The sequence below is a fragment of the Mobula hypostoma genome, chromosome 6, assembly GCF_963921235.1.
Source record: "Mobula hypostoma chromosome 6, sMobHyp1.1, whole genome shotgun sequence".
Taxonomy (NCBI): Eukaryota; Metazoa; Chordata; class Chondrichthyes; order Myliobatiformes; family Myliobatidae; genus Mobula; species Mobula hypostoma.
Window position 1 is genome coordinate 140,337,185 of NC_086102.1, and position 13,727 is coordinate 140,350,911.

General features: G+C 41.3%; 1 protein-coding gene across 4 annotated transcripts in view; it reads left to right on the top strand.

Annotated features, from left to right (window-relative positions):
• The window catches only part of LOC134348441 (calcium-responsive transcription factor-like), a 53,485-nt gene extending 47,958 nt beyond the window's left edge, over positions 1-5,527 (top strand). For all 4 annotated transcript variants that reach the window (XM_063051821.1, XM_063051824.1, XM_063051823.1 and 1 more), the window contains 2 exons: positions 465-840; positions 2,914-5,527. In XM_063051821.1, the coding sequence (XP_062907891.1) occupies positions 465-840; positions 2,914-3,014 (477 nt within the window). In that variant the 3' untranslated portion in view covers positions 3,015-5,527. The remainder of the gene's footprint in view (positions 1-464; positions 841-2,913) is intronic.
• The last annotated feature ends 8,200 nt before the right edge of the window (positions 5,528-13,727 follow it).

Here is a 13,727-nt window from a genome sequence, read left to right on the forward strand (position 1 = left end):
GACAAAACGTTTAGTTGTTTTTCTTGGTTTTGGCTTTCTGTCTATTCTAATTTCAGGATGTATATTGTATAAACTTCTCTGACATTAAATGTACCTATTGAAATGTATATTCTGACCTGTTTAATGTTATATTCATGTATGTATATAAATGTAAGTTGTTACTGGTTTAGTGTGTGTCCATTGTATTTGCAGTACAGTATATACAGAAAGAAATTTGCTTCATGGATTAGGAATTTTGATATTTAAATTTCAAGCTCAACTGACCATTTTTTTTTGTATTGCAATCAATAGATCATTAAAATGGAGCTTGAAATTGTTTCACTCAGTTCACTGCAACCTGATGCAGGAATTTGCCTCCGAGTGATTTTCCTTTTCTTGGCAATCTCTGTTTGATGTAGAATGTTGAACTACTTTCAAAGCATCAGTGTCTTGTAATTTACTGTTGCACATTTTCTTTCTTTAAGGGTTTACAATTACAGCCAGCTTTTGCTGCTTCTGACTCGACCACAGCAGTAGTTACATTGAATTCCCATCAACCTGCAATCAGTAGCTCTTCCATAGTGCTGGATTCCAGCAGTCCCACTGCACAGCAGCAAGTTTTTAGCCAAGCTCACTTCCTGCAGTTCAGCAGTTCACTGTCAGAGTGTGACTCTGCAGCTTCAACCCTGGTGGGTGTGGCAGGATCCGAACAGAATATGGTCAGCATGGGACAGCTGGTAACAGTGGGGCCATCGATCAGTGGAGACTCTGGCTTAGATGGAGGAGTTCACCAGATCTTGCTTGGACCTGGGCAGACCTTTCCTGTACAAATTATGGAAGCTTCATCGCCACCAACAGTCTGTAAGTTTAATTGCCTTTGTTAATGGAACTTGGTGCTCTGAGATTTTCTAGATTTAATGAACTCATAATTTTGTGTAGTTCTCCCAAAATTTATTTTACATTTCTGAAATGTTCTCTAATGTCATTAGTTTGCAGCAGCTATGTATGAGAAGGATAAGAAAATATTATCAGGTTTATTAATTCAATAATGGACTTTATGTGTTCTATTTGACCTGAATATGTAGGCTGCTAGTGCCACAGGAGCTATCTAACTAGCAAATGTATGCATTGCATTTGTCCATAATGAAATCCGAATCAGGTTTAATATCACTGGCATATGTTATGAAATTTGTTAACTTTACAGCAGCAGTACAATTAAATAAATGATTGATTAAATATAGAGAGCAAAAAACAGTTACATTAAGTGTGTGTGTGTGTATGTATATATGTATATACACACACACACACGTAGATACATATATTTATATCTATCTCTGTGTGTCTGTCTCTGCCTAGCTCATAGTTAAAATAAGTAGCACAAAAAATAGAAATAAAACCAGCATTCAGAAATCGAATGGCAGAGGGGAAGAAGCTGCTCCTGAATCGCAGAGTGTGTGCCTTCAGGCTTCTGTACCTCCTTCCTGATGGCAACTGTAAAGAGTGTCTTGGGTGGTGAAGGTTCTTACTGATGGATCCCTCCTTCCAAAGGCACCACTTCTTGAAGATATCTTGGATACTATGGAGACTAGTACCCATGATGGAGCTGACTGATTTTACACGTTTCTGCAACTTTGGTCTTGTTCAGTAGCAACCCCCCCCCCCACCCCCACCTTACTGGATGGTGATATAGCTAGTGAGAATGCTTTCCATGGTACATTTGTAGAAGTTTTAGAGTGTTTTATTAGTTGACAAGCCAAATTTCCTCAAACTCCTCATGAAATACAGCTGCTGTCTTGCCTTCTTTATAGCTGCATCAATATGTTGCATCCAGGTGAAGTCCTCAGAGATATTGACACCCCAGGAACTTGAAATTTCTCACTCTCTCCATTTCCGATCCCTCCATGAGGATTGGTTTGTGTTCCTTTGCCTTGTCCATTCTGAAGTTTACAATCAGCTCTTTGGCCTTGCTGATGTTGACTGCAAGGTTGTTTCCCTCACACCACTCAACTAACTGAGATATCTTGCTCCCCTACGCCCTTTCGTCACCATCTAAAATTCTGCCAGCTGTGATTTTTATCATCAACAAGTTTATAGATGGCATTTGAGCTATGCCTGGCCACACAGTCATGGGTGTAGAGAGTAGAGCAGTGAGCTAAGCACACACCCCTGTGGTGCACCGGTGTTGATTGTCAGCCAAACTTGTCGATGCCAACCAAGGTGCCTTCTGAGCTCATCCCGTTTGCATGCATTTGGCCCATATCCCTTCTTCCTATTCATGTGCCTGTCCATATGTCCTTTTAAGTTTTGTAATTGTACCTGCCTCTACCATTCCTCTGACTGTTTGATATATATCCCTAACTACCTCTGTGGAAAAATTGCCCCTCAGGTCCTCATTAAATTTTCCCCTCTCACCTTAAACCTATTCCCCTACACTGGGGCGAAAAAGTGTTACTCTCCACCTTATCTATGCCCCTCATGATTTTATGAATTACAAGGTCACTCCTCAGCCTTCGCTCCAAGGGTAGCCCCAGTCTATCCTCAACTCAGCTTCCAATATTGGTAACAAACTTAGAACTTTTATTCTGTGCCCTCTCTAGTTTAATCACATCCTTCCTATAGTATTGTGATAGAATTCAGTCGGAAATACTGGAAATTCTTGGCCAGTCGGGCAGTATCTGGAGAGGCAAGCGGAATTAACGATCAGAAGATATTGACCCAAAACATATAATTATGCTTCTCTCTCCACATATGCCACTTGCCCAACAGAGTATTCCAGCACTTGCTGTTTTTATTTATGTTCTAAATATGTAATTGTATCTATAAAATAAATGTAAATTGTTTCTAAATTCCTCTTGGGGGAAAATGCTTGTTTTAGTTAACACCTAGTGTTTGATACTATCACTTACTTTGTATTTTTTTGCAATGTGATTCTAGCGCAAGACAGTTACATCAACCAAGTGAAAGAGGAATCTGAAGATGGGATTCTGCCTGCACCTGAGCCCTGCTTGCCTGAAATAGCTAGACCAGGAGACTGAAGATCTTCATTCACTCCAAGTGCACAACCAAAAAAATCACCTGGTACAGAGAGTTCAATAGCACCTGGCATGGGGGAAATTCCTAAACTATCATAGAACAGGGAAGAACCTGGTTTCATACACAAACCTGGTTAACGTTTATCTTCCACTCAAATAGCAGGAATGTTTGCCTGTTTTGAAGGAGGTAATTTTGAAAAGAGAAATTTATTAAATGCATGGACCTCCTACTCGTTCTCCTCGAGTGTCAACAGTGGGGGCAGCGAACGCTTCAACAAAAATTGGCTGCTTAAAGAAATCAGCTGTGATGGTCAGTTTAATATCTTTCCTTGAAATATCAGCAAATGCAGATAATAGATCATGTTGTGCAGCTCAGTATTTTCCAACTGGTTTTGGAGCCTGTGCCAGCAACATGAAAGATCATCCTCAGTACTGATCTCTACCACAAGACTGCTGCAACTCTTGATTGAAGGTTCTTTTGTCCTCGCTGCTTGTCAGTGTTAGCTAATGTCATTTCTGGTGCTGGTACCAGATTTATGCTGATAAAAGAACAAGAATTAAAAGCATGCCACATCTGATCAGACTAATATATTTATTCAAAACTTTTTTCAATGGGCAAATGTGGACACATTTTATATTGGTAATGGTTTGTTTAGTGTCAGAGATGGAGGCACAATTGAGGTCTTTCATTTTATCTTCAAAATTCTTGAGGAGCAGCCTCTCAGGATTACAATACAGACATCTAGCTGGCAGAGCTTGGAAATGCAGTTAGATTTTCACTCTGGAACAGACAGTCAATGAGCGTTTACCATCAGAAAGCATTCTTCTGAAGCCTGTAAGATGAATTAATGTGTTGCAGCTTATTTCTACTGTACGTTATGATTTCCTGCCAATGGCAATCCCGACTGTGTTTTGAAAAACTTGCTTGTAGCATGGACAGCAGGAATACAGAAGTTTAACGTTACAGTTAAAGAAAACATTACTTCTTTGAACTCAGTTGATTTACGGAGAGGAAAGCTGTCTTTGCAGAATACTCTTGAGGCAGAAGGGTGTAAGAGCTTGTGAGAGATGTGCACTCTTTCCCATCTAGACTAGTATGATTGTGATTGAGATGCTTTGTTTGGGAGTAAAGAGATTACTTCCAGTCAGGCTATGGAACAATGCCCTTGTAATCACATGTCTTAGACAGTTAGTGATAAGCAGTGCATGTGCAATCGTGGCAAAACTACCACCAGAACTTTTCATATTTTTAGGCTATGATTCTCGTGTTGAGGGGGCAGAGAATTACTCCCAAGCATTTATGTCAGTACAATTTGATTTGACAGTTCATATCATTATCTAATTAACTACAAAAAATGTGTATTTATCTTTAGATGCCATGGGCAATCATATTTAAAATCTTGTCATTTATATTTTGGAAGCCTTACAGATCTTTGAAACACTTACACAACTTTTTTTAAAAGAAAAAAAATAGATAAGGAAAGTGTGCCTCCTCAGGAGATGATCGAATGATTAAATCAGTAGAACATCTTCGGTGGTGAAACTTATTCCAGTGCTGTGAAACAAATGGAATGGGTTTCTCAGCTAAAGTAGGACCAACTTTTCTGTTGCCCTGCCTTATAGCTAGCTAATTGGGTACTGCCATTATACTCTAAACAAATTTTAATATGGGCATTATGAGGATTAATTGTTGGAAATAATTTGGAAGATGTGTAGCTTGGGTGGTTGATGGTTGGGTTGAGTTGTTTTCTGATCTTAGCAATTTGCTTGCAGATGTTTCATCACCATGCGAGAAGACATCATCAGTGCGCTGTTCATTGTGGTGTGCCCTCCGAATGCTTGGCCTTCATATGTTTTTCAATCAGCTGATTGGGCATCATTTTGGAAACTCAGTTGTGAAGTGGGGAGGAGATCTCATTGCTGATTGGCTGGGCGGCAACCAACTCTTCCTAGTCTCTGCCCATGAAGATCGAGAGGGTCACAAATTTGACTAGGCATTAGTGAAAGTCACAGCGTAAGCATGCAAGAGAACTCCTAGAAGCATAGTTTTTCGAGAACAATTCTGTAAGCAAACACGTAGACCTCAATCCTATTTAGCCGATGTGGGCAAAATTCCAAACCACAACACACAAATTTCGTCTCTCAGCCGATCAGTGGTGATATTTTCTCCCCGCATCACAAATGAGTTACAGAAATGATGTCCAATCAGCTGATTGAAAAGTATATAAAGGCCAAGCATTCAGAGGACACACCACAATCAACATTGCACTGACAATGTCTCCTTCCATGGTGATGAAATGTTTGCCAGCAAATTGCCGAGATTGGAGATCAACTCAACCCAAACAGGATTAATTGTGTTTTTCTGATTACACATATCTACCTGACATGAGCCATTTAAAAAGTACTTTTGCTGCAGAGGTTTGATCACAGATACTGTTTAGTACATCAGTGTTTGCAGAAGATTGCATTGTTTACAAAAGTAAAATAATTCAAATAAAGACACTTTTAATTATAAATTCTCTACTCGTGTTTTTTCATTTATTAAGTTATGTTTGGAATACAGTTCTGTTTTGAGGAGTAAGGGAGATTGTTGTACAAATCTGTTATGCCAGACTGTCATGATGCTTTACACTGTTTCATGATTTGAGACTCTAGCAATTTGATCATTTTCACTGCTTAAAGTAAGGACTTGTCCTAAAATTCTCTTGATACCAAATTTTGTTGAAACAGCTCTGCACATTACCCTTGTGTTTGTTTTAAACAGTGCATCAAAATCCTTCAGCAACATCACAGGATCTGTGAAATTAAATTTGCGCTTGCTATAGATGTCCTGCCTTAGCCTCAGTCTACCATATTGATTGGCAGACATGCCCACACCTATCTCTCTTCCCCTGTCAGACAAGAGAAGAAAATCCATTATGCTAGCATATTGGAGGGTAAATGCAGTTAATACTGCTGATGTAGGTAGGAGAGGAGTGCAGCTTGTAGAATCCTAGCCTTGGGTGCTGTCTCTGTGGAGTTTGCTTGTTCTCCCTTCGACTGTTAAGTTTTTTTCTCAAAGGTGTAGTTTCCTCCCACATCCCAAAGATGTGCAGGTTGATAGGTTAATTAGTCACTGTAAATTGCCCCTAGTGTGTAGACAAGTGGTAGAATCTTGGGAGAGAATTTAAAAAATGGAATTAATGTGAGATGAGTGTAAACGGATGGTTGTAGACTGGTGAGGACTTGATGGGGCAAAGGGCTTGTTCCTGTACTGTAACTTCTGATGATTCTGTGATACTAAAAAATTACACCAGGACTGGCCAAAGGAGGCCAGTGTCAGAAAAAGCTTACATGATAAGTGTGGAGTATCTGCTTGGCACTTAACCTGTTGCTTTCATTCACCTTGTGCACTGCCTAACAGGCGTATATTCAAACAACAGGAATTCTGCAGATGCTGGAAATTCAAGCAACACACATCAAAGTTGCTGGTAATTCAAAAGGCATATATTCATAGTTATATATTATCAAAGTCAGCCCTTAGGCCTAACTTAAAAATTGCTAAGCAAGGTGCCCTTCTGACCTATTCCCACTTTCTTGCTTTTGGCCCATGTCCTTTCCACGAACCTGTCCAATTGTCTTTTAAATGTTGTAATTATACATGCTTCTATCACTTCCTCTGGCAGTTCATTCCACCTTCTGTGTGAAAGTCATGTCCCTCAGATTCCTTTTAAATCTTGCCCCTCTTGCTTTAAATCTATGCCCTCTAGTTGTAGATTTCCACAACCCTGGGGGAAAAGCTGTGACCATTTTACCTTAATTATGGTTCTCGTAATTTTATAAACTTCTGTATGGTCACCTCTCAGACTCCTTCGCTCCTGCGAAAAGAGTCCCAGACCACCCAGTCTCTCCTTATAAAAGAACTCCAGTGTTAGTAACCTCCTTGCAAATCTTTTCTGCACTCTCTATAGCTTGATCATATCCTTCCTACATTCTGGTGACTAGCACAGAGAACAATATTCCAGTTGTGGTTTCACAAATGTCTTGTAGAGCTGTAACATTGCATAACAGCTCCAGTTAGCAATGCCCAGTCCATTGAAGGCAAGTATATGCCATCTTCATCGTCTTGCCTTCCCATTTCTCAATTTTCAGAAAACAAATCTGTTTTAAAACCATGGTGGTGTTGTGTCATGTATTGTGAACAGTATGTTCTGCCTGGGTTTAACTTCCCAAAATGCATCAGTTCACACTTGTCCTGAGTTAAATGCTATCTGCCATTCCTTTGCTGACTAGATTCTGTTGTAATCTTAGATATCCTTATTTACTGTCCATTAGCCCAATTTTGGTGTCATCTGCAAAGTCACAAGTCATTGGAGGTAGAAATTCCCTTTCTTTTCAGTGACTGGTAACGTATTTGCCACAAACTGACACCTGAACAGCTTGAATTACTGAGGGGTTATAAATGGAAGTAAACACTGCAAGGATGTAAGGCACTTTAGAAGGCATATAAAAGCAAGGATGTAAGACATTTTGTAAGACACTGGTGAGGCCTCACGGAGTGTTGTGAGCAGTTTGGATCCCTTATCTAAGAAAGGGTGTGCTGATATTGCAGAGGTTCCAGAGGAGATTCACGAGAATGATTCTGGGAATGAAAGGGCTATGTATGAATAGCATTTGATAGCTCTGGGTCTGTACTCACTGGAATTTAGAATTGGGGGGAGTGGTGGTGGGAGAATCTCATTGAAACCTATTGAACATTGAAAGGCCTGGTTTGAGTGGATGTGGAGACAATGTTTCCTATAGTGGGGGAGTCTAGGACCAAAGAGTACAGCCTCAGAATAGAGGGACGTCCTATTTAGAACAGAGATGAGGAGGAATTTCTTTAGCTAGTGGGTGAAGAATCTGGAATTTGTTGCCACTGGCGCCTGTGGAGATCAGGTCATTTGGTGTATTTAAAACGGCAGTTGATAGGTTCTTGATTAGCTTTGGTGCAAAAGGTTACTGGGAGAAGGCAGGAGAATGCGGTTGAGAGGAAAAATAGATCAGCCATGTTGAAATGGCGCAGCAGATTTGTTGGGATGAATGGTCTAATTCTGCTATCATGTATAATCTTATTAATGGATATACACATGAGTTTAAGCACGTAGATATTAAGAAAGAGGATGTGCTGGAGCTTTTGGAAAGCATCAAGTTGGATAAGTCACAGGGACTAGATGAAATGCACCCCAGGCTACTGTGGGAGGCGAGGGAAGAGATTGCTGAGCCTCTGACGATGATGTTTGCATCATCAATGCGGACGGGAGAGGTTCCGGAGGATTGGAGGGTTGTGGATGTTGTTCCATTATTCAAGAAAGAGGGTAGAGATAGCCCAGGAAATTATAGACCAGTGCATCTTACTTCAGTGGTTGGTAAGTTGATGGAAAAGATCCTGAGAAGCAGGATTGATGAACATTTGGAGAGGCATAATATGATTAGGAATAGTCAGCATGGCTTTGTCAAAGGCAGGTTGTGCCTTATGAGCCTGACTGAATTGTTTGAGGATGTGACTAAACACATTGATGAAGGTAGAGCAGTAGATGTAATGTATATGGATTTCAGCAAGGCATTTGACAAGGTACCCCATGCAAGGCTTATTGAGAAAGTAAGGAGGCATGGGATCCAAGGGGAAATTGCTTTATGGATCCAGAATTGGCTTGCCCACAGAAAACAAAGAGTGTTTGTAGACAGGTCATATTCTGCATGGAGGTCGGTGACCAGTGGTGTGCCTCAGGGAACTGTTTTGGGACCCCTAGTCCTCGTGATTTTTATAAATGACCTTGATGAGGAAGTGGACGGATGGGTTAGTAAATTTACTAATGACACAAAGGTTGGTGGTGTTGTGAATAGTGTGAAAGGCTGTCAGAGGTTACAGCGGGACATTGATAGGATACAAAACTGGGCTGAGAAGTGGCAGATGGAGTTCAACCCAGATAAGTGTGAGATGGTTCATTTTGGTAGGTCAAATATGACAGAATATAATAATGGTAAGACTGTTACCAGTGTTGTTGATCAGAGGGATCCTGGGGTCTGAGTCCATAGGGCACTCAAAGCTGCTGCGTAGGTTGACTCTGTGGTTAAGAAAGCATACGGTGTATTGGCCTTCATCAATCATGGGATTGAGTTTAGGAGCTGAGAGGTAATGTTGCAGCTTTATGGGACCCTGGTCAGACCCCACTTAGAGTACTGTGCTCAGTTCTGGTCGCCTCACTACAGGAAGGATGTGGAAACCATAGAAAGGATGCAGAGGAGATTTACAAGGATGTTGCCTGGATTGGGGAGCATGCCTTATGAGAATAGGTTGAGTGAACTCGGCCTTTTTTCCTTGGAGCGACAGAGGATGAGAGGTGACCTGAGGTCATTAAAATGATAGGCATTGATCGTGTGGATTGCCAGAGGCCTTTTCCCAGGCTGGAATTGCTAGCACAAGAGGGCACAGCTTTAAGGTACCTGAAAGTAGGTACATAGGAGATGTCAGAGATAAATTTTTTACGCAGAGAGTGGTGAGTGTGTAGAATGGGCTGCCAGTGACTGTGGTGGAGACAGATACGATAGGGCCTTTTAAGAGACTCCTGGACAAGTACATGGAGCTCAGAAAAATAGAGGGCTATGAGTAACCCTAGGTAATTTCTAAGGTAAGGACATGTTCGGCACAGCTTTGTGGGCTGAAGGGCCTGTATTGTGCTGTAGTTTTTCTAAGTTTCTGTGTTATGATGAAAGGAAATTTTTGAATGAATGTAGAAGATTGAGCCTTGAACACCCTCCAGAGGAACCCGTGTAGTAAAATAGTGGGAATAAAATGGTGGACAACAATCTCAACTATTTTTCATTGTGCAAGTATGAACCGAACTACCTGGTATTCTCCTCTTGACATCCACTCAAGGTTTTAGCAGGGCTCTGATGCCACCCTTTGCTCCTGACACCATGACAGTATTTGACAGTTGCAATCTCCTCATCTCTGGAATTTCAGCTGTTTGGTTCACATTGCGACCAAAGCTGTGACGAGATCCCAGGCTGGATGGTTTTGCTGGAACCCAAACCAGGCAAGGTGAGTAGATTATTGGAGAGAAAATTGATTGTATTCTGGTTGGCATCTTCCTTCACCGCTGATGAATTTGAGTAGACTGGATTTATGTTGCTTTTTGTTAACAGGACATTCTTGTCTTCTGGCAAGAGTACAAAGGAAGTGCCCATTTTAAACTTCCAGATTCAGGAATGGCAACAAGTGCATAATCAGAGCCTTAATGCTGATTAGGAGTGTTTCAGAATGATCAATTTCCTGTGCAACAAATGGTGTAAGTTCCATGAGAGAGTGTTATTGTCCTTGTAAAGAACACAGCATTATTAAAAACTGGTTGATTTTGCAAGTGTTTGGTACATTTTGCAAAACAACTAGTTCTCATGTTGCAATGCTTAAAATTGCATTACATGACAAATGACATCATTTAATGCATTAGCATACTGGAAATGTATCACTTGCACAAAAGTGATTTATGCTGGTAGTGGGCCCAGATTTGCTTTTTGTTGGTTGTCCTCCAGGAAGCCTCAGGACTCACCACCAGGTTCAGGAACAGTTATTGCCCCTCAGCCATCAGGCTCTTGAAGCAAAGGGGATAATTGATTGTATTTGTTAGGGTATGTTTTGCTGATTTTTGTAAGAGTGTGTCCCCACAAGATCATTCAGCATCTTCACCAGCTCGGAGCCTTGGATGAACCATGAGATCCATAATTTACTGTGGGCCAAATCAGGCATTCAAGTCAGATGAACAAGAAAGTTACATGATCAAATATATTAACTCCTGTTTGAGAAGTGACTTGGATCCATTCCAATTTGACCACGGTAGCAAAAGCTCCACAGCTGATGTCATCTCATTGGTTCTTCACTCAATCTTGGAACACGTGGACAGCAAAGATGCATACTTCAGCATGTTCCTTATTGACTGCGGCTCAGTATTCAATTATATCATCTCCTCAAAATGAATCAATAAGCTTCAAGACTTAGGCCTCAATAACTCCTTGTGTAATTAGATCCTGGATTTTCTCACTTGCAGACTCCAGGCAGTTCAGATTGGCAACATCTCCTCCATGATCTCCATCAACACAGGTGTACCACAGGGCTGTGTGCTTAGCCCCCTGCTCTACTTGCTTTAAATTTATGACTGTGTGGCTAAGAACAGCTCCGATGCTGAATTCAAATTTGCTGATGAACACCACTGTCATAGGTGATGAATCAGCATAGAGTGAGACTGAAAATCTGGCTGAATGGTGCCATAACAACAACCTCTTTCTCAATATCAGCAACACCAAGGAACTGTTTATTGACTTCAGGAGAAGAAAACCAGAGGTCCACGATCCAGGCCTCATCAAAGGGTCAGAGGTGGAGAGGACCAGCAACTTTAAATTCCTTGGTGTTATTATTTCAGAAGACCTGTCCTGGGCCCAGAATGTAAGTGCAATTATGAGGAGAGCACAGCAGCACCTCAACTTCCTTTAGGAGTTTGCAAAGATTCTGCATGACATCTAACACTCTTGACAAGCTTTTACAGATGTGTAGTGAGTATATTGACTGGCAGCATCACAGCCTAGTATGGGAACACCAATGCCCTTGAATGGAAAATCCTACAAATAATAGTGTACATGGCCCAGTCCACCATTGTGTACATCCACACGAAATGTCGCAGGAAAGCAGCATCAATCATCAGAGAGCTCCCGTCATCCAGGGCATGCTCTCTTCTCCCTGCTGCCATCAGGAAGAAGATACAGGAGCTTCAGGGCTCACACCACCAGGTTCAGGGACAGCTAATACCCCTCAACTATCAGGCTCTTGAACCAAACGGTATGACTTAACTTGCCCCATCATTGAAATGTTCCCACTACCCATGGACTCACTTTCAAGGACTTTTTATCTCATGTTCTTGATATTTATTGCTTGTTTATTTTTTTTATTCTTTATTTCTGTACTTGTCTTGTGCACATTGGTTGAAGTCAAGTTGGTGCAGACTTTCACTGATTCTATTATAGCTATTATTCTATTATAGATTTATTGAGTATGCCTGCAAGAAAATGAATCTCAGGGATGTACATGGTGACATTTATGTACTTCAATAATTAACTTTGAACTCCTGATCTTTAAGTGAAAAACTTTTGCAAGGCAATTCAAAACTTATGCAAATTTGCAGTTCACTTATCAGAGGCCAATTGATTTCAGCCACATCACACTGTCAGCAGAGAAATCAAAGGATTTATCAATGTACAAAAGAAAGTAGTAACACTTCATGAAGTTAACTTTTTCGTTGTGCTGCTGGTGGTAACTTTACATCAGGTGTTGGCTCAAAAGCCAAGAAGACATTCCTCTTTCCTGTTGAACATCTTTATCCTAAAGTGGCAACTACACCTGAGATGTATAATTTTCGATCTTTCAACTTTTTTTTTTACAAATTTATCAAAATTGAAGAAGCACTGTAGAAAAGGTGTGTAGATTTCTATGATGCAGATATAATCTCCATCTACTGTGAATGTGTTCTTTAGTGCTATCGGACAAGATTCACACAGTGACTTGAAATAGGTTGTAGTTGTTGGCCAACTTCTCTAAAGCTGACGAAGAGCTGCATAAATTGGAAGTCTAGCAGCTCTTTCCATCAGATATCTACAAACTCTCAAAAAAAAACATTTCTTGTATATGTGCTGTGGACATAGAAACATGGCAATGTATTTTATAAATATTATAACAACTGACAGCCGGTCATCTGCACGTTTGCAAGACTTGCGTGTGATCTGTGATGCACAGTTGGCTTTCAAAATGATGTGGAAAATTGTTTCAGCATCGTTAGCAGAATATTCTGTAATCCATCTAACATTAAATGTTTTCTGCAGTTTCATCGCTATCTTCGCAAAAAGCGAGATGCTTCCACTGATACGGCGAAATATTGCAAGCGAATTGGAAGAATTTTCTTGTTTCCTTTATTAGATAATCTGTCGCCAAATAAAAAAAATAAGCAGGCAGTTCTTCTGGTGGCTGTGGTAATAAATCCTTACGGACCTGGGAGGCAAAACATGTGCTTTGCTTCTTAATAACATAATTTGTTCGCAATAATCGAATTATGCAACATTTCACCGCAAGCACACTACCACAGTACGCGCTGTTATAACTCACTTTTCAATGGGGTAAAATGGACATTGTGAATATCCTGCTTTTGGTCGGTTGTTGCGCGTTGCCTCCGGTCACTTTCACCCCCATGGTCGATCGTGAATTTCGGCACAAAATACAACAGCCTTTAACGACGAACTGATAGTTTCCTGCCAATGAACGTTAAATGTGCATATCCGTTGAATTACCTTTCTCTCTAGGTTCGGTGACCAGGTCAGTATCTATGTGAATAGTGTGAAACTAGGCTATCCCCGCACCCCAACCGCCTCCTCCTCCCTCAACCGGTGTGGAGCTGGGTGGGTTGCCACCCACTCACCCCTTGCCCCTCCCCAGTTGCCGCTGGAGATGCCACCTCGCCCCCCTGCTTTCCACAGGCTGTTGGCCTTCCGCCAGTCCTTGTACACCTTGGAGATTTGGATGGGCTGCTCTCCCCGCTCTGCCATCCCGCTCGGGGACCCGTGATACCGTGCACTGCCGCACTCTGCCGGATGCGGACCCTCTCAGACTCGACCAATGGAGGGGCGCCGGATGGCTCGGCGCTCGACTGGCTGTGC